The sequence below is a fragment of the Phaethon lepturus genome, unplaced genomic scaffold, assembly GCF_000687285.1.
Source record: "Phaethon lepturus isolate BGI_N335 unplaced genomic scaffold, ASM68728v1 scaffold41854, whole genome shotgun sequence".
Classification (NCBI taxonomy): domain Eukaryota; kingdom Metazoa; phylum Chordata; class Aves; order Phaethontiformes; family Phaethontidae; genus Phaethon; species Phaethon lepturus.
In genome coordinates, this window is record NW_010534810.1 from 23,815 (window position 1) to 44,177 (window position 20,363).

At 38.0% G+C, this 20,363-nt stretch overlaps 1 protein-coding gene across 1 annotated transcript in view; it reads left to right on the forward strand.

Moving 5' to 3' along the window:
* The window catches only part of LOC104619664 (dihydropyrimidine dehydrogenase [NADP(+)]-like), a gene marked incomplete at its 5' end in the record, with an annotated part of 86,032 nt that overhangs the window by 12,764 nt on the left and 52,905 nt on the right, over positions 1 to 20,363 (forward strand). Inside the window, one exon of the mRNA XM_010285616.1 lies at positions 10,984 to 11,145. Coding sequence (XP_010283918.1) covers positions 10,984 to 11,145 — 162 coding nt within the window. The remainder of the gene's footprint in view (positions 1 to 10,983; positions 11,146 to 20,363) is intronic.

The window sequence follows — 20,363 nt, forward strand, 5'->3', positions numbered from 1 at the left end:
AGCGGCTGCGTGGTGCTTAGTTGCTGGCTGGGGCTAAACCACGACAGGCAGAAATTTGGCATGAAGGTAGTCATCTCAAGGAATGTTTTCTTGTAGCTTGTAGTAAGAGGCTTTGGTTAATGCAAATGTTGTCAGTCACTTAGACTATTAATAAAATACTACAGGAATAAATTGAGCTCCCTCTTTGGAGGTACTGTACCTTTTCCTTTCTTAATAGACTATTAGACTATAATCATAATGAAATCTTAAAAACATTATTCCAATTTGTGGTTTACAGATGACTTTTAACAGTCAGAAGTAGAAATAAATAACATGACTGCAAAGATATGACAAGATTAATTAGGCTGTCTGGGATAGCCTGAAGATGACTGGATATTGATTGTCCCGTACCTTATAAAACTTACCTCCCATCTGTAGAATCATTAGCCGCAGTATGATTTATTTGTCTGTACAAGCCCAACTAGACTTATAACCTACTGGGGGTCCTACAAAGACTTTTGGGCTCCATTTTATACTCTAACGTGTCTCACTGTTAGATGCAGCTGAAAGGGCCGATGTAGGTAAAGCTGGAGGGAAGTGGGCAACAGCGGCCCCGCCGTGTGCCAGTTAACAGCTACGTTGCTTTTACTACACCGTGTGTTGTACAGAGAAGACACTGGTAAATTCTGCACCTTAACAGGGAACATTAGGATAAGAGGAGATATTAAGATACATGTATCAATTATAATGTATCTATGTGTTGATGTGGTTTACAGTAACTGGCATTATGCCCAGCATCTGCATATAGACTGTTTTCTTAGATAACCTCTACCCTGCCAGTGCAGTATTTATTTTTGTGAATGTAGGCATCTGTTCGCAACCATAGTATAGTATGCGGCATATTGCTGCGTATTACCTCTTCCAGGCATCGTGAAGCAGGCAAACTCAACAGAGAAGGTACAAGGCAGTAATGAAACTGCTAGTCTCCATCTCATTATTGTGCTGTGGTTTGTTTAGGAAGCCTAAAGCAAGTTTTATGGAAGTATTTTACCAGGATGGTATTTTCTTATTAAGGATTAGTTATGCTACTGCTTTGGGTAGGATAGGGTGATGTGTTGCTGAGGAAAGAAAAAGGGCCTGATTATCAAAACATAAAAGCTGGGGATAAGGAACCAGGGAAGATGGACTGAAGACTACAACAGAAGATGTCAGAAGAAGAACTAACACCAGCAGCATCCTGGAATGAGAAATTTGGTGGGTCTTTTAGGCTCCGATAGCCTCAGAAATATGATGCCACTCTGTGACTTGGCAGAAAGGGTTAGTCATTTTAACAGCGGATTCATTCTGATTTCTGTGAATCCATTACAGAACAGAGAAAATCAAGGTGGGGTGACTGCAGAGCTTTGAGAGTTGTATTTTGGCAAAGGTATATCAAGGTCAGTTTGGATGGGGCTCCGAGCAACCTGATCTAGTTGAAGCTGTCCCTGCTCACTGCAGGGGGTTGGACTAGATGGCCTTTAAAGGTCCCCTCCAACCCAAACTATTCTCTGATTCTATCAGTAGCTTCTGTGTCCACTCTGAGACTAGCTTTTATAAAAGATGTACAATGGTTTTGGTAACTGCTTTTACCTTGTGTTGATGCCTGATAATTGCATAGATAGCAGAAAACATTCACACACAGGAAGTTTTAAAAAGTCAGGTAGCTGGTTTCTGCTACCCAAGATGTTAAGATGGGAAATTGCATGCCTAAAATCAGTGCTGCATCTGTGAAATCCAGTTCCAAGTGTGAGTTTACATATAGGCTTACCCTTTGCTTTCTCTCCGTACCCTATTGGAAGAAATCTAATATAGCATTGTTGTGGAAGCATTTCTCTGCAACAGCTGTAATGCTGACTTTAAATACAAACAAACAAACAGAAAACCAAACCAAAACAACAAACCCAAAAAACTAGAATTGAGAAACACCCACAACCAGATATGCTCAGCAAATACCTGAAGTCATGGACTGAGAAACAAGGCTAGGAAGTCCTGCGTGTTTGTGGCCTCCATGTCAATGGCTGTGCCTCCTGTAATTCATGTACCAAGCAACTTCTAAGGGAGATAAACAGTGCGTAGAGGGAACCCAACCTTGACTTGATGGCTGCAGTCTGCTATGCTGTATTGTCCTTTTGATGAATTAGTTTCTGGTGGCTTTGCTAGAAAATGTTTCTATTATAACAAATTCTGTTCTTCAGAAAAAGTAACAACAAATTATTCTGGTTTCCTTTATTAATAGGATTTTTTCCTAGGTATAGGTATGTACTACCATTTTTACACTACTGCACTCTGAAACTTCTTTCTTTCTGCCAAGCAAGCAATAGATACAAGGTGGAAGTTGAGAGGGGGGTACCGAAAGTTGCAATGGTTCAGCTGATGTCATGACCCTGGCAGAGCTACTACCATGGCTGTTCCTGCAGCGTCCTTCCCCCTCTTTCATTCTTCTCCTGTGGTGGTTGGCGTACCTGCCCCATACGCTTTTAGAGTAGACATAAAACAAGAATTGTGTGCTTTTGAAAATCACACTAAAACTTTTAACTTACAATTTTGAAAGTTTTTAATGGAACCAGTAAATATTTTTTCACTGTTATGCATGTTTCTAAACTTTTATTGAAATAATCATTCAGATATCATTCAGCAATCTGCTTGCTGAATATTTTTGTGGTGTTGTCATAAAAGTATTTACTTCACATGATCAAGAAGGATATTTTACATGTTGTTGAAAATACTTTTCAAAATGTTTTCTTTTTTGCTGTTTTCACTTTGTAAATAAACTTTTGTTTTAAATCCAAAATCTTATATCTGGTAGCTTCTAGACAAAATAAATAGGTGAAACATAGCACATCGAGGTATCCGAGGTCAATAAATCCAGGAAATGGGAGTACACTTTCTAGACTTATTGAAGTTCCTCTCCTGCTTCTGAATCTTTCTTCATCACTCACTTGAGAAACTCCCTTCAGCAGGTTACCCTTCTTGTTCAGAGGAGATTCAGTTCAGTAAATTCCTTGTCCTCATCCCTGTGTAAGCAGTAAGCAGCACTGCATGCAGGTATTTATTTAAATGTGATTCATTATTAATATAAAGTATTTAGACAGCAGCGTACTGAAAATGAATTACTTTGTCAGGTATTTAAGAGCTCTATTGTACATAGTTTGTTTTGTTGGAAAACTGCTATAGCAATCATAAAAGGTCAGGGATTCTTGTTCTCTGAAGCCTGAGGCTTTTTAGATATTTACAGGCCATGTACAATGTAGCTGTTCTGCCATTAGACCTGAGCTCGGGAGTAGAAGAGGGACAGGGGAGGGGTTGTTTCTGGGTTGAGAGGGTAATTGAATTGCCAGCCTGAATGAGCCTTGAGCCTCTTTGAGAAAAAGGATGTTACTTACACTGTATTGTGTTAGCTGCTGTGACTCCGTAGAGTTTAGGCCACAACTTCCATTCTCTTTTTCCATACAAACTGGATTACAACTCCACTTTATAAAGGTACAATCTGTTCTATTGTGCCTTCCCAGTCAGTGTTTCTCGGTTCATACAGATCACTTGTAATTGTGTCTCTCGGAGACCAGAGTTCAAATTCTCCATGCACACATTACTACTTTTGTTTCTAAACATCAGAATATGGCAAAAAAGTATTCTGACTTCCAGCTGTCCTCTCTTTAAATACAGCTTTCACAGTGCACAGTGTATATTCTTTGTTTTATAACGCACAAGTGCCATCTAAGTTATTTCTTTCTTTAAAAAGAAAAAACACCAAGAAGAAAAAGTGTTCAGCTGCTGCAGGAGAAAGCTTCACCCTCCACCCCTGAATAAGTACCAGGAGTGATTTTTAGGATTTTATGTCCTTCTTTCCCCATGTTGATACGTCAAAGCAAGAAGGACTTGGTAGAAGGGAGCTCCAGCACCCGCCATCCTTTAGGACTGGCACAATCAAATATTGTACTGCAACAGACATCCCTACAGCTTCCCAGAAGCAAGTCTCAGCCTGAACACTTGCAGCCTGTCCAGCTTTCCTCCTGTGAAGCAGAAGTGTGTGCTGGAGGAAGCTGCCTCTTACAAAGCAACGTCTGCTCACTTGCTCTACCTTTGCTGTTCAGTGAGACCGTTGTGGAGGTTTTTCTTATCAGCCACCTTTATGGTTGAGTAGTCACAGTGAAAAACAAGCGTTGGTGAAGTTTAGGCAAGGGGATATAAAGTTGTGTTACGTGACACAGGCATAAGGAGTGAGTGACTCAGCCTTTATAGTCTGGGTCTATAATGAAGAATTGGGGGTGCAGAAGCATCTTTTTGTGTTATCAGTATTCAAAAATCACACTTTGTTGCTGCAGCCCTCTATTACTAGCTCTCATGTTTTTATCTCAAGTCTTGCAGTATTACAATGATTCCTGACATTGATTCAACAGTTCTACTTGTTCAGAAAGACCATCTTCTCCCATATCCCTTAATAATAAAGATAAACTGGTCTGACACATCAACCATTTTCTAACAGACTTTGTAGGTGGATGTAAGCATTCTAGTGGCTGTCATTTAAAAAAAAAAAAAAACCCAAACCAAAACCCCAAACCCCAGGACCAACAAAGGCCTTACCCTCTGGATAAAAGGTTGTCCCTGGACTGTGCAGAATGCTGGCAGGGAAATGGGGGAGAAATTGAATGTCGGGAACAGTACAAAGTTGTGGAACACAACAGTAAGTTCTAGAATTTCAGATGAATGTTTAGGTTTAAATGAAACCAAAGGAAATGTATGGGGTTTTTTCAAGGGACAAATTTTTGTTTTTCAAGGGAGAGGGAACAAACTGGAGGATAGAGATGGATACCAAGGGGCAAGGGTGAATGTGAAGTTTGGGAGATTGTGGGAGCAAAGGAAAAAGTGTTTGTGGTAATATATTTGAAATGAGAAAGCAGGAAAAGTGGGTAGATGAAGGCAAGAGACAAAAAACTGTGGGATCATTAAGAGAAAATGAAATGAAGAAAAGATTTTAAGGGAGAAAGGGTGGTGAGAGACAGGATTATGACAGGTGAGAGAAACAGAATGATGGTTTTTCTGTGCCAGAGGAACTCTGAGTAAATTAACAAAGGACATCTACTATGCCATTGCAAAGACTGTAGAAAATCATGAGTCACAGTTCATATGTAAAATACTGTAAGTGGGATACTGTTAATACAATGAAGGATTGTGGAAGTCAGAAAGCTGCTAGATGATTGGTGGTAATCATGTACAAATACGCATGACAATTAATCTTTAAGTACTACTTTGAGGCCCCAGGTTTTTGAAAGTGCTGTTTTATTCAGCTTTCGCTGTTAATCTTTGTATATTTCGGGTCACTAAATACAAAAAATCATTTAAAAGAAAAAGTAATAATGGTGTTAAATTGATGCACTTGAAACAGTGACTTTTCTTGAGATGTCTGTTTGTACTTAGTGTAATGGAATGGCTGACAGCTGGTTTCAGTTGCCATAGTATAATTATGTAGAATAGACTTTTGCGATGACACTATGTCAATTAAGGAATCTCTCACATTCTAGACTACAAAGGACAAAATGACAGTACAAGATATTTCTTCCGTTCTTTTTCATAAAAAGATAGTGACACTGTGTGAAATTACAGTCCTGTTATGATGACACAAGTCAAATGATGTGAAAGATTTCTGGATTGATTAAAAATCATCAGCATTATAATATAGAATATGTATGATTTGATAAGTTGCTGTTATGTTTTGCTCGTTCTTCTTCGGAAGATATTTGGGGGGGCTGACAGACTGGGGGTGTTTCTTGTTATATTTGAACTGGTGTGTGTCAATGTGAAAAATGCTACTTATATAATAACATACTTTAAATAGTGGCTCTTCGGTATGTGAAAATATTTTAATCCAATACATCTTGAGTAAATTTTAAAGCCATCGCAGAACATGAACTAGGATAGAAGGAGGTGATATTTTCCCATATTTTTTGCTATGTCTCCCTTTTTTAAACTAAACCCAGACGAAAAGGAAATTACCACTTTTTTTCTTCTTTTCTTTTAAAATATTCAGTCTGTCCCAAAACCTTGATGAAGTCAGTGTATTAATTTTTATTACACAAAGCATAATAATGCATGTTATTAATTGTTTTTGAGAAAACTGCAATATCAAAACACCCTGATGCATAATGAATTTATATTAAAAGCTCTTGAATTGAATTGAAAGAAAAGATGCTATAAGCATTTCCTGATAGTAAATGCAATTTCTTCTGGTCTCTCAGTATTGATCCTAGGTGTTTTAATAGGTTTTTTACCAAGTAAAAAACGGTCTCATTTGCATGCAAATTATATAATGCTTCCAAATGATACATGTGGAGATCCTCCTCTGCCTGGTTTCTGCTGATTATTGATGTCTGTTTAAGGCTTGTTTTTGTTCCCTGTGTTAGCAATGTAGTATTTATTGACATTTTGATATAGGAAACCACAAAACATCCTATCCAGTTAGATTAATTTATTTCTATGGAAGTGCACAGGAAAAAAGATTCTATGAACAAAGGCACGAGCAGACATTTATCTCATTTAAAAATTCAGAAACATGCTAGTTTTAGACTTGCTTCCTCTGTGACGTCTGTAAGAAACTAGCCAACTGAGTCATCTTATTATTTTGGCATCTAAAAAAATTACTCCACATTGTTAATGTAGCTTGCATCATTCCATGCCCTGAAAGTAAACTTAATTTTAATGAAGACAGCCTCCCTTTAATTCTGATCTTTTCTCACGTACAACATGTGGTGTGTAGTTACCAGCTTGCCAGGACTGCATCTCATGTCTATTTTGTGTGCAGCCTACTACACCCAGGTTTTGTGAAATAAAAGCGATCAATACTTTTTTATAAGATGTGAATATTCTATGAATAGTCTACCTTTAATGTCACTGGTAAGTGTAATGATCATTAATACATGTTTTCAGCTCTAAAAAAATAACTTATGTAAGCACGAAGTGTTCATGTAACTAAACATTTAAGATATGGTACATATACAATAAATTCTCATCTATTACTGTAGCAACATGATGGTTTGCAGGTTTGTAACACAGTTTGTGTAACACCAATTAGAGTAACTTACTAGGCTATACTGTCTACTAGACTATTCCCTGCCAGTTTTTGTCAAGTATTGGAAAACATTTTTCTAATCATGTTTGATACGTTAGATAATAAATCAACACAGTAAGGGCAGGATAAATGATTAAATAGAATGGAAGGACAAAGAGATGAAGCAATTCAGAGTTGGGCTCCCCAAGTCCTGCCCACAGCCCGGTCTGCATTCTGGGCTGTGCTCGGGGTATCAGGAGGGTTGCAGATGGGCTTGCTTTGCTTACTACCTTTCACTGGTAGTAGGTAGTATCAATGGCAAAGGGAACAGTGCTTACCCTGGTGTTCTGCAAGAGGAGAGTTAGGAACCTGCAGCTCTTCTGCAAGGATGTTATACATTTACTAATGGTAAAGTTGACACAGGGTGACTTTCTGTTGGCAGAGAGGGAAACCACGTCAGCACTGAACCTGTGCTTCCCTCTCGTCTTTAGACGCGTCCACTTTAGGACAGTTGGGCATGCTAGTGAAGCAGTGCGGAAGACTTGCCCTGCTACTCCCAAAGATAAGGGGAACACTTTGGACTTCAGGTGTGACTGTCTTTTAATTTATCATTAAAACTTATTTCAGGTGTTAAGACTAGAAGATATTTACTCTTTGGTACAGTTTAAATGATGTCTTAATATTTAGCATAGTAACATGTACTATATATCTTTTGGTACTGTCATTTGAAGAGGATAGGGTTCCTCTTTTTCTCAGGTGCTGCCGCTACTAGTGGTAGCAGCAGCAACTCATGATCATGACAGCAACATCTCAAAACTTCTCAAATCAGGATCCCACCTTCATATACTCCATCATGTTTCCCCCAAATTAAGAGTTTGGCAGCAGTTGGCCTTGACCCCATTAGGACTTCAGTCCTAGCCTCGTCCTTACTGAACTCTGGCATGATGTTCTGAGACAGGTTTCCCTAGATATCCCCTCAATAAGCCATGAACTCAGTTCTATACCCACAATGACCCTGGTCCCATCTCTTTGAAGTCACTTACTACTTTAACATACCCTGTCTTTCTATGGCATAGCTGTGCTTAAAGCTTCGTTTGAGCTTGCAAAACAAGTAAAATGTGCCAGCTGTGTTGATGCTACCTGTAGTGGCACAGGTCAAGTGTGCGAATATATTTTACAGATACGTAATAAAATTAATTTTATAAAGGAATAGTTTAACAGCTTTGCATTCTAGGCATAATAACTAGCTTTGTATATTGATTTTAATTACAAAGCCTAAAAATGTAGAAAATCCTTAAATAAAGTTACTTAAATGGAAATGCACATTGTTGTAATTGCTTCCATTGAACCAGAGTTGAAGATAATAAAACCAATAATCCTGGACAACACAGGAAGGGAAAACGTAACCCTCATATGTAGTGAAATATCAAACAGAACAAAAATTCTTTGAAAACCATTTTGTCTTTGAGTTGGTGAGAAAAACCCCACTACTAGTTTGTAATTATTCCTTTAGAATGGAAAAAAGGAATGGATAGATGTAATTGCCTGGGGAACAGACATCTAGTGCCAGTTAAGATGCTGTAGGGTATCTAGGCTGGTTTCTTGAGTGCTGCTTCAGAAAGATGTGGGTCTCCTGCATTGACTGTGTCACCTCTGCTGTCTGCATGGTTATGTGTCAGGGGCATCTCCAATATAACTAGACTTTTGTGTTTTGCTGTTGAATTGAGTTCACAGTGTCTTTACTGGCTGTTTTTAGCAGCTCTAACAATCTCTGGCACATCAAAACAGTCCCATTCATCTGGAAGAACAAAAATATTTTGCTAATACACAGAATTTCCATTTAACTAATACTCCTTTACATTGGAATAAATGAGGATTGCAGATGATAAAGTGCCTTACCAGTCACTGCAGGAAAAATAGTTGAAAGTTCTCCCGGAACACTTTTGTAAAGGGATTGCCTGTTCAGCCAGGATTAGAATTTCGACAGATTTTAGCAGTGTCTAAGAAAAACCTATGAAAGTACACCCAGGTAGCTTGTTTGTGTTTCCAGGTGATGGACAGGGGCTCAGGCTGTGCAGTAGACCAGCATCTGTAAGCAAAAGGTCCAATTTACATGTACAAATCCATTTCTTGAACATTGGTATTGTCTTGGGAATCTCTAGCTGTGTCAATAGCATCTGGTTTAACTTCAAGAATTTTATGCACAGTCTTTTAATACGCCTTTAGTGAATTTGAGCCTCCAAAACCAAAGTCTTGTTACCCATTGTTGGTTATATTGTCAGATTTTGACACTGCTTTTTTTATTCATAACTGGATTCTTGCTCTGGGTGGCATAGCATTTGCTTTGAATAAACACTTCTGTGTACATTAGCCTGCTTGACAGACAGTAAGTCACAGGCATTGCATAGGGTCTGCTGTGACCAAGTACTTAACGTTGTTTGAACGCTACATCTTCTGGCTGTTCTGATTCAGCTGTCCTGGGGCAGAGAGGTAAAGATACTTGTTATAAAAAACAGTTTCATGTTAGTGATGATTATTGAAGATTGGAATATGGAAGAGGTGGTGGAAGTGGAAGGAGACAGATTGTTTTTTAATCTCTCAGTTATTGCTAGTTTGGAGAAAGCTGGAATGAGATCCCAGCATTGGTTTCTCACTGAAGAAGTTTTTGTGGAACCTCAGCCGTGTGCTGATTCTAAGGGGTACTGTACTGTCTTCTGGCCCTTAAAGGAAACTCTAGCATTAACCCATCTTTATGGCCTTTCCTTGGTGGGGCTTTTAGAGGGGGTGCGAGGAGTAGTAAAATGAAGAAAGAACTAGAGTCTACAGTTAAGTAAACTTCTATATTGACTATAGAGATGAAAAGATAGAATGTAAATGGGTTGCTTTATTACACCATAATTTCAGTAGTATAAATGTAATGTAAATGCAGAACTGCCATCAGTAGTTCTCTCCCTCTGAATGAGACTCCAGTTCACTCCTGGCATTTCCTCTGATGCTTCCTCTTAAGAGAATTACCCAGTCTAAATAAAAACCCACAGAGGTTGTATTCTCATGGCATCAGGCACTGGGAGCTTGCTAATGTCCATTCCTTAGATTTTTATTATGGAAAAAAGTCTTGCTAGCTCTCATATATCAGGAAACCGTTTCTTTTCTGAATATGTGCACTGAATATTGAGAATCTTTGAAGCTGTGAATTGTACATAACTTCTTTAATCTGTTCCCTGGTTTGCTATTTAGGGAAATGGGAAAGTAAGTGTTTGCTCTGATCAGTATGTGACTGAGGGAAAAGAGTTCAAAAAACAATTCAGTAATGCAGTATCTACAGGTAGGGAACCTTCTCCATAGGGAACCTTCTCCTCCTTCCCATCATGAGTCTGGGACAATTGGCACTACTGACTGGTGTGAAGGACCATAGGTGTGTAAGATGAGCTTTTCATTCCTCATGTCATAAAGAACTGATAATCTAACTGGCGTTTTCTGCTTAGACCTCCAACAAGGGTTACAACTCAGCTACTGCCCAATTGACCTAGAAATGGAGAAAGTATTTACAAGTACATAATGCAGGTACAGTGGTTTTTGAACATAGAGTTGTTAAGCCACTAAAAATCCTACAACCACCTCAGACTAAAGATGTTTTTAATGATTTTGCAAGCTAAAAAGAAAAGTTTTATCTTTGCATAATCAAGAATTTTGCTGACTTTCTTTCCAGTGTCTTTGATATAATGCTGTATAACATGTTGGTATATTTAAATAATATCAGTGTTATTTAATATATTTATATTTCTTTTTTATTATTCTACTAGCCAGTTAAAGAAAAAGTATTTTGTATTTTCTCTTGAATTTTTGAAATTTGGCTTCCTTGTTATGTGACTCTGTCTTACCTTTTTTCCTTCCTGCTTTTTTTTTTTTTCTTTTGCCTTCAGAACTACTATGGAGCTGCCAAAATGATTCTTTCTGACAATCCACTTGGCCTGACATGCGGAATGGTGTGTCCAACATCAGATCTCTGCGTTGGTGGCTGCAATTTGTATGCCACTGAGGAGGGACCAATTAATATTGGTGGATTGCAGCAGTTTGCTACTGAGGTAGGTAGGACTTGCAAATGTCTTAAATTCTTTGTATGTACCAATGAGTATTGTCTAAGTGTTTGCCTTTGTTAATGATTTGTTTAAAAAAAAGTTGTTACTGATACAGTAAAGGTGTAGGAAGTTAGAATAATTTTCTTTTTTCTTACAGCATATTCAGGAGCTTAGAAATGCATTCGTAATGCAATACTTTATAGGAATATTATTTGTGAACAAGATGACTCTTTAGAAACACTAGTAGTTGAGACAATTTGTTTTATAATGAAAGATTTATCTAAGCCAGGTGAAATTGTGGATGTTACTGAAGTAGGCTGCATAGGGAAAAAGATCAAGTGCACCTGCATCTGTAACTGCATGTTAAGGAGATGTAGAACTGTTCCGGGCATAGGGTAGATACTATGTCAGAGTCAGTATGCATTTGTATTGGCTTTGGGGCAAAATTTCAGACGATTTAGACTTTTTACTGTCTTGTTTTGCCCAAACTAAGTAAATAAGTAGTTTCAGGTTGACCTGAAATATATGTCTGTGTGCATCTATCTGGATAGATACAGATGCACACATGTGTGTATGTGTAAATTTATTAGTTCATAAAAGTATGTGTATATTTTGCCTACTGAAGCAAAGGTTGTTACTTGCTGCTTGATGTTAGGAATTCTTCTCAAAGGTTTTGGTTGAGGTACGTGCATTATTTGTGACTGTATGGTTTCAGTGCTCCAATTTCCATGTGAGGAAAGACAGAGGCTACTGCTCATTTGTTAACTTCCTTGAGGGCACGGAGAATTTGTACCAAACTCATGATCTCAGCTGGCACCTCATCTGATCTGCCTGAAATATCTTTGGGTAAAAATTGTGATTTTGGTCTCAGTAAAAGTGAGGAAGTTGTGGCTGTATTAAAAAAAGGCATATGCATGTGTTAAGATTGGACATTTCTATACAGTCCCTAACTAATGAGCACGTCCCTCTTCTGTATCTTGAGCCATTTGTCTGATCATATTTACAAACATACGATGAAATTCCAGTCACCTTTACAAAGCCTGAGAGAAAAAACTTTGTGGGACAGACCAAAATAGAAATGCAAATCAATCTGGAAGTAACAGATGATATGCCTGTAAGGCCAATTTTTTCCCTCTGCTGTCATTCATAGACTTCACACTCCCTTTTCAATGAGGGTCATGATTCAATGAACAAATGTTACTACCTGCTGCAGTTCTCCTTTTATCTATTTGTATCCCTCCTTTCTTCTCTTGAGGAGACTTGTGAAGCTTCTGGAGCATCTGCTAAACTTTTCTGCTAGCTGTTGCTGAACCTTCACTCCCCTCTGTCATTTAAGTAGCTATCAACTTTGATTTTCTTGAGATTTGAACATACAACCATAAGAATCAGTACGGTTTGGACCAGAGTTCTCATTTACAGGATGATGTTAGAGACACTGAACTGTATTTGTTCTATGTGTATATTCAATAGTTGGGTTTTATCAGTCAAGAGGCAATTTTATTAGTTTTTCTTCTAATGGCCTTTATTCCTTATATGTAAAAATTGAATATTTGTTGCAAAGCAGAAGACATTTTTTTCTTTAAAAAAAAACCCACAAAAAAACCCAACAAAACAAACAAAAAAACCCCACAACCTATAAAGAAAAAAAGAAAGATTAAACAGTTGTCACGTAGATGATAAATACAATAGTGAAATATTACTGTTTAGGAACCAAATGCAAGTAATATCTGTTGAAATTTGATTTGTGTCTCCTTTTAGCCCTAATGCTATGATTAATAGAGAGGAATTATGGCTTGATAGATAATGCTAAATATCTGCCATTTTTCTTCAAAAATCTTTAGAAAATCTATTAAAAATGCTCAGTGCTAGCACAATGATTGATATGAAAACTGCAGAGAGGATGAATAGCTCAGAATGGCTTTGCTCCTAGTGTTTCAAGTTTGTTTAAAATGATATTATTGTTAAGAGTTCTAACAAAATAAAATTATTATACAGTTTTATTTAGCACTCTAACAAAAATAACATTTCAGTATATTTTATTATCCTTAATATTTTTATAGTACCCTAAAACATTAACATTAGTTGATAATAACCTTTAGATTTACTGCTATTTAACAAAGTATTTGTATGTATTGTAGTACTCATAATTAGTAATAGCAGGCAGTCGCTTTTGTAATTAACACTTCTTTTTCCAGCTTTCATTCAGTTAAATTTTGCTATGAAAGTATGTATAGTTGAAAAAAAAAAATGGTCTGAGTGCTTCCAAGTAACAATTATTATGAAAATATAGATTGAAATACTGAAGAAAATCATAAGGTACTACTGTTCATAAAAAAACTGGCCCAGCAAGCAAAGCGTGTTCACAGCTTTACCTATACGAGTAACTTAGCAAATAGTGTAATTTAGGCATGCAACGTGTGTTAGTCTTAATGAGAGCTGCATGGTAATTCTCACGCACTGTGTAACAGTTTGTCCCACAGGGGTGTATTTACTGGAAACTCCATTGTGCATAAAGCCAGTTTTAGACTTTTTTTCCTTGGAATTAGTCTGAGGATCATACACTTGATGCATTATGAGAGTGAGTGATAATAAAAAGGCACAACTGCTAGCTGAGATAAAAGATAAAATAGCAGTAAAACAGGAATGTGGGTTTAAAATGGAAAATATATGGCTATGATGTATGCCCCTTTGTGCTTCTGAACAATGACTGATCATCTGTTCATACTGCAGATAAAACTCCCTAATTGTAAAATATTTGTCTTGCATATGGTAGATCAAAAAAATGGCACCTCACACCTCCTGCGTTATCCTTCTACGCTTCCATATAGTTTTGTAACTGTTAGGCTCATTCTCAAAGTAAATTGTAATGCAGTCTGAAAAAAATGTGGGTTTTGACAATTAAATTTTCAAATGGGAGGAAATGAAATGACCGTTTGTGATGTAGAATGTGTATACTGGGATGCAGTTACCACGGTAACTGTTGCATCTAGAGAAGAACATGGAGTAAAAGCTCACTATTATAAATGATGAGTGTCAAGTGCAGGTTACACCTGCTACTGCACAGGTCAAAATTATATTAATGTCTTTATCTCTCTCCTTTGCCCAAGTATTTTAGAGACAGGAAACATCTCTGTTTTTGGAACACAAGTTCACTCAAAATATACTGAGATTGGAGTGACAATACATACAAACATAAGCTATGTGACTGTCAGTCCCACAAAATAAACTAAAATTACTGGTTACTCAAGTACAAGTTTGTAAGCTTGCAGTAAAAAAGAAGCATGGTCTATTACATTGTTGTAGTATTAGTAAGAAGCCCTCAAAATCTTACGTTTCTGGATAGGCATTACTGAATCTAAAGGTTCTCCTGTGTTTCTAGTTAATCATTCTGAATGGAGCAGCACAAGCTAAATAGAAAATGTATTCTTTTAATCGCTGCATACTGGATCTAAATACTAGATCATTTAGTACTGCGCCTCTTGTGCCAGCTACAGTTCTGGTGATTTGTTGCTCTCTGGAGATATATTCTGCCTGCTGTTGCAGCAGAAATAAATTGGAAAAGGAAACTTGGTATGTTTTTTTTTTTTCTAAAAGATGCATTGTATGAGTTTACCTGCTGTTAACTTAGTGGCATCTCAGCAGAGCACCTGGTCTGGGAGGTGGGCTGTGGTGAAAGTCCCACTTTGAGTGCTGAACCTCCCTTCTCCCCCAGCCCACCATGGGCAAGGAAACAATGGCTGACCATGAGGGATTACCATGGAGGGGCACGTTGCACCCTCGGGCTCAGGGTCCCTCTTTTAGTTGCATATTCACAGCTCCGATCAGTCTTAACATAGGTGGGGGGACAAGGTGGTTGTTGTGGAGCTGCAGCTTCTGCAGTTGGATTGCCTTGGGATGTCTGCCTGCTCCCCTCACTGTCGCCAGCTCGGATGGGTGTGCTGCATCAGCAGAGGAAGATTATTCTGGGGAGCTAAGACAGGAGTTAGTGATTAGGACCCCCTGGGAAACTGCCCTCAGGGACAAGGGACCAGGAGCTGGCAGATCTTCAAAGATGCTTTCTATAGAGTGCAAGAGCTCTCGATTCCCAAGTGTAAGAAATCAGGAAAGGGAGACAAGAGACCACCCTCAGCAAATTTGCAGATGACACCAAACTGGTGCAGTTGACACATCTGAGGGATGGGACGCCATCCAGAGGGACCTGGACAAGCTCCAGGAATGGGCCCATGTGAACCTCATGAGGTTCAGCAAGGCCAAGGGCAGGGTTCTGCATCTGGCTTAGGGCAACCCCCGGTATCAGTACAGGCTGGGGGATGAAGGGATGGAGAGCAGCCCTGCTGAGAAGGACTTGGGGGTACTGGTGGATGAAAAGCTGGACATGAGCCAGCAATGTGCGCTCACAGCCCAGAAGGCCAACTGTGTCCTGGGCTGCATCCAAAGCAGCGTGGCCAGCAGGGCGAGGGAGGGGATTCTGTCCCTCTGCTCTGCTCTGGTGAGACCCCTGCATCCAGCTCTGGAGCCCTGAGCACGGGAAAGACATGGACCTGCTGGAGAGGGTGCAGAAGAGAGCCACAAAAATGATCAGAGGGCTGGAACACCTCTCCGATGAGGACAGGCTGAGAGAGTTGGGGTTGTTCAGCCTGGGGAGGAGAAAGACTCTGGGGACACCTTACTGCAGCCTTCCAGTACTTAAAGGAGGCCTGTAAGAAAGATGGGGACAGACTTTTTAGCAGGTCCTGTTGCGATAGAACAAGGGGTAAAGGTTTTAAACTAAAAGAGGGCAGATTTCAACTAGATATCAGGAAGAACTTTTTCACAATGAGGGTGGTGAAACACTGGCACATGTTGCCCAGAGAGGTGGTATATGCCCCATCCCTGGAAACATTAGAGGTCAGGCTGGACGGGGCTCTGAGCAACCTGAACTAGTTGAAGATGTCCCTGCTCACTGCAGGGGGGTTGGGCTAGATGACCATTAAAGGTCCCTTCCAACCCAAACTGTTCTATGATTCTGTGATTCTATTATTTGGACAAGTTATATGAACTTCGTCTACAGCATGTTTTACAGTCATTAAACATTCTTTGTTTTTTCTAAGGCATTTACATGAATGTTGCTGTGTCCTTTTTAGTGGTGGGATTCATGAAATGTTGAGGGATGGAATCTGCAATGTCCTAGATCCATGGGTTTTCTTTAGACTGGGATGATATTAAAATATAGTTGTTATGTAGCTTTGAAAAATCTTTAATGAGATTATGGCTTTAGGCCCTAGTTTTGCCAACACTCACCTACTTAAATAGAAGTTTGCAGTATTACAACTGTAGGTGTTCACTTGTGGAAGGAAGATCAACAAGTTTTCATAACTGGCTTACGTTTGTGAAAAAAACACTTCCTGTGCTATCCACTGCAATTAAATGAAATTAATCGTGTGATCATGTAATTTGACAACTTCAAGAAGATTACTGAGCATGCAGTTTGCTTCACTTACTATTAAAAGCTGCGCAGAATATTTTCTCCTTTATTCAACTGCCCCATATTAATGTAAACCAGCCTACAGATAAATAACCATGGAAACCAGTAGGAAAGTGTGAAACTAATACAATCAGTTCCTAAACGTTACTGATTTCATTGCCTGTATTTTTCTCTGTGCACTAGCAAAATCTGGTGACAATTCAGTATATACTAATATGTTTCACACTAAAATAAATAACAGCTAAAAGCTAATGTCTGTCAGTAGCTGTTTGGTATCTCATCATCTTAGTGAAGGATATTTAATGGCAAACCTGAACTGATAAACTTATTTCTGTAGCCTTTTAAGCATGGAAGCAAGCATTATGCCTCAAGAGTAGAGAATTTAGTTATGAAGTCAAAACTTATGTTACTAAAAGATTAAATTTTCCCACTGCTGCTTCCATTTTCTCCTTTTTTTTTTTTTTTTTTATTTCAGCTGCCTTCTTGTGTTGATGAAGGTTTTGTGATGAAGATGAGAGATTAAACAGATGCACTTTTTAGTTAAGAAATGTGACCTTCTGTGTTGGTCTCTGAGAGGACCAAATAATGCTTTTTAGCATGCTATCTTGTTTCATAGAATTAGGCAAAGGCTTTTTTACATTTTAACACTGAGGTTAAACTTTCAGTCTATTTACTTTTTTATTTAACACATTCTTTGTCAGAACTGAAAGACAATTTTAAATAAAGATGAATTAGAGTAAAACTGTCTGACCATATTTGAATTCTGCAAGTAGGTGGAGAAGGGTATCTACAGTATATTCCTCTTAGAAAAATTCTGATAAGAAAACTCAAAAGTGACTGAAATGAGTTACTTTAATTTATATAAAAATTGAGATAATGTTTCTGAATAACAGTTCTAACCTGTTCTAATGGTTTAAAATGTTTTAGATTTATTTAAATCATGCTTACTATGCCATAAAATGATTTTCATCAGGTTAGCAAAATGCATTTCTCAGAGTCAGCTGCCACTCTCTGCCAAATGTCACATCTTTTCATCAAGACATGCTAATAGTGGAGACATGTGGTGGAGAAAAGAACCAGAATTACGGTTCTTTATGTCCTACTCTCATGAGGAAAACAATAAGCTTTTCCCTGTCTGCATTATGAAAAATAGCTAAAGTGAGTTGGCTAAAACTTTCCAGGAAAATTAGACTTGAATCAGATGCTCAGCAATCGAAACCATTGTAGCTTGCTTAAGTGGGAAATATTGTGGAACCTTAATACAAACTTGTGTTTGGATATAGCGCCTGGAATTATGCTCTTTGTCGAGTATACTTAATGTTTTAGAATAAGAAACAACCCCACTGCAGTGAAAAGTTGTTTGATTTACAAGGAAGAAGAGAAAAAACCCAAGATTTCACACTGGAGAGAACATTGAGCAAGTGCACTCTCACCCTTACTTGTTGTAGTAGTGCAAATAGGGAACCTGTAATATGTTATAAATGTCTGAATCGAGAGAATTTGTTTCAGTTGTTGGAACTTTAGCAGAAAAGATTGGCTGTTTTAGTTTGGACAAATTGTATCTCACTTGAGGACAAAGTCTCCATAATCTTTTTTGTAAACAGGGATATCCTTTCTATGGATCCTAATGGACATGAGGCATAAGAAGTGGATGGAATCTGTGTGGGTTTAGTTTGAATAGGCCCTGGATGGTGAAGTGTAATGATGATTGCATAGTATGTGGTAAAAAGTTAAAGAATAAATTCCCAGTGTTATTAATGTCTGTTAATAATCTATCTAATCTCTTTTTGTTGTGTATGAGACAGAGCCAGAAGGAATAGCAGACATGGGGATGATGGTTGAGTCTTTCCACTGAGAGATTCAACTTTAAAATTTGTTACTGAGTCTCGTTTTCCTGATGGGTCTTGGTTAAAGAGCACTGCAAAACAAAAGAAAAACCCCATCCAAACAAAAGTGAAATAATCTTTTTGAAAGGAAGCTGGACAAGAAAGGCAACAGTATTCAACTTTACTTGCATCATGACCACAGTCTGAGCAAATTAAAATCCGAGAAGACAGTAGCATGTGATGTGGCGTTGAACGCTTATTGCAAAATAGTCATCCCTGCACACCAGAGCGTTTGTACAGAAGAATTCAGTGATATTTAATTAGGTGAATTACAGTGTAAAAAAAACCATGAGGTGAGTGAAACCCTTTTGAAATGCATTGAAGCAGTTTGCTATTTTCACAGTTACTCTGCCAGCCTTAATATGCAAAACTGCCACTGAATTCCAGATGGCAAGATATTGTTGCACAAGCTGGCTGTGCTGCATAAAGACAGTTTCACCCTATTTGCAACTAGGCAGAATTAAAATTGACCATTCAGCCTGAACTCTTAGGATTTCCTGCATGAGTGCTTTGTTTCTGAAGCTTAACACTGCACTACAGTAGTGCGGCACTTTAGTATAACATTTAGTTGATGAGTATGAATGTTCAATAATAAATATAAAAATAATATGTTAACAATAAAGTAAATTCAGTGATAAATTTATTAAGCATATGCATATATTCATAGTGTTCAATATAGACGTTGAATATGTAAGTCATAATTTGTATTACCGAGTAGCCTTCTAAAACAACTGCATGAGACTTTAATGGAAATTTGGTATCATTCGAGCCATTTCCGTGTGAATGTAACAAAGCAGACATTTTAGCAATATCCTATTGCATTTTGGTTATCACAGTCTAGTTTCACAGTACAATATAAGCTTTTCAGCCTGTGAAATCCATTAATAACCACATTAAACCTTCTCATATTGTATGAATTGTCAGGTTTAAATGATTCTTTTTTAAAAACAATTATCTGTCTCTTGCTTCTTGCAGTTTGTTAAAATGCTATGTCAATTTACAAATATTGGGGGAATTTGACACAGAAGTTTTAGAGGGGGAAGGAACTAATCATCGGTTTACCTAGCATGAGTGCTCAAGTGCGCATAAAGGAAATGAACATTGATTCAAAATTTAAATGAAAAATTCTGTTCATGAGTGGAATTGCCAAAGTTTAACTTGAAAAACCTTTGCTTCTTGAGTTCTAAGGGAAGTAAAAACTGTTGGTAAACTTGTTGAATGGCTTACATATGATATTTATTAAGACAAATGACAACGTATGTATTTTAAAGGACTAGTTAGTACTTATAGAAGACAGTTCTGCGTTGAAATAGATGGGGAACAATGTTGTCTTCTGGTAGTTTTTGAGGTGCAGCCTTGAAGTGTTTGTGATGTGACTGAGAATCCCAATGCAGTGAACTCATGTATCCCTTGGGTATAATATTCTGCTCATGCTATAAAAATATGCTCCTTGGGTTAAATATTTTCCCCCTAATGCCTAAAATAAAATGAAGATGTAACTATGCTCTTCCATGCTCCTAATCTTCAGTAGCTTGCAAAGGCTGTGAGTCTCTTCTTTCCTTTTATGGGTTATACAAGATAGAGACTCCATTCCTTCCCCTACAATGTATGTAAATGCAGAGGACAGTGAAGTCTAGCTCAGTTCATGTAGAATATTTCTGCCTTAGCCTCTTACCTGTGTGCCTGAGTGAAGAACTGATTTAATGCAAATCTGAAATAAACTGTGTGACATTGCGACTAGGTTAGGAGCCCGTTGTGCCTGAGTTCTGTATAAATACATAATAGTGGTTACAGGCTGTCCCAAAGTACTTTTAATAGTCAAGACAGAATGGAGCAGATCATCACCATTTTACAGGAGAGAATTGAGGCATAGG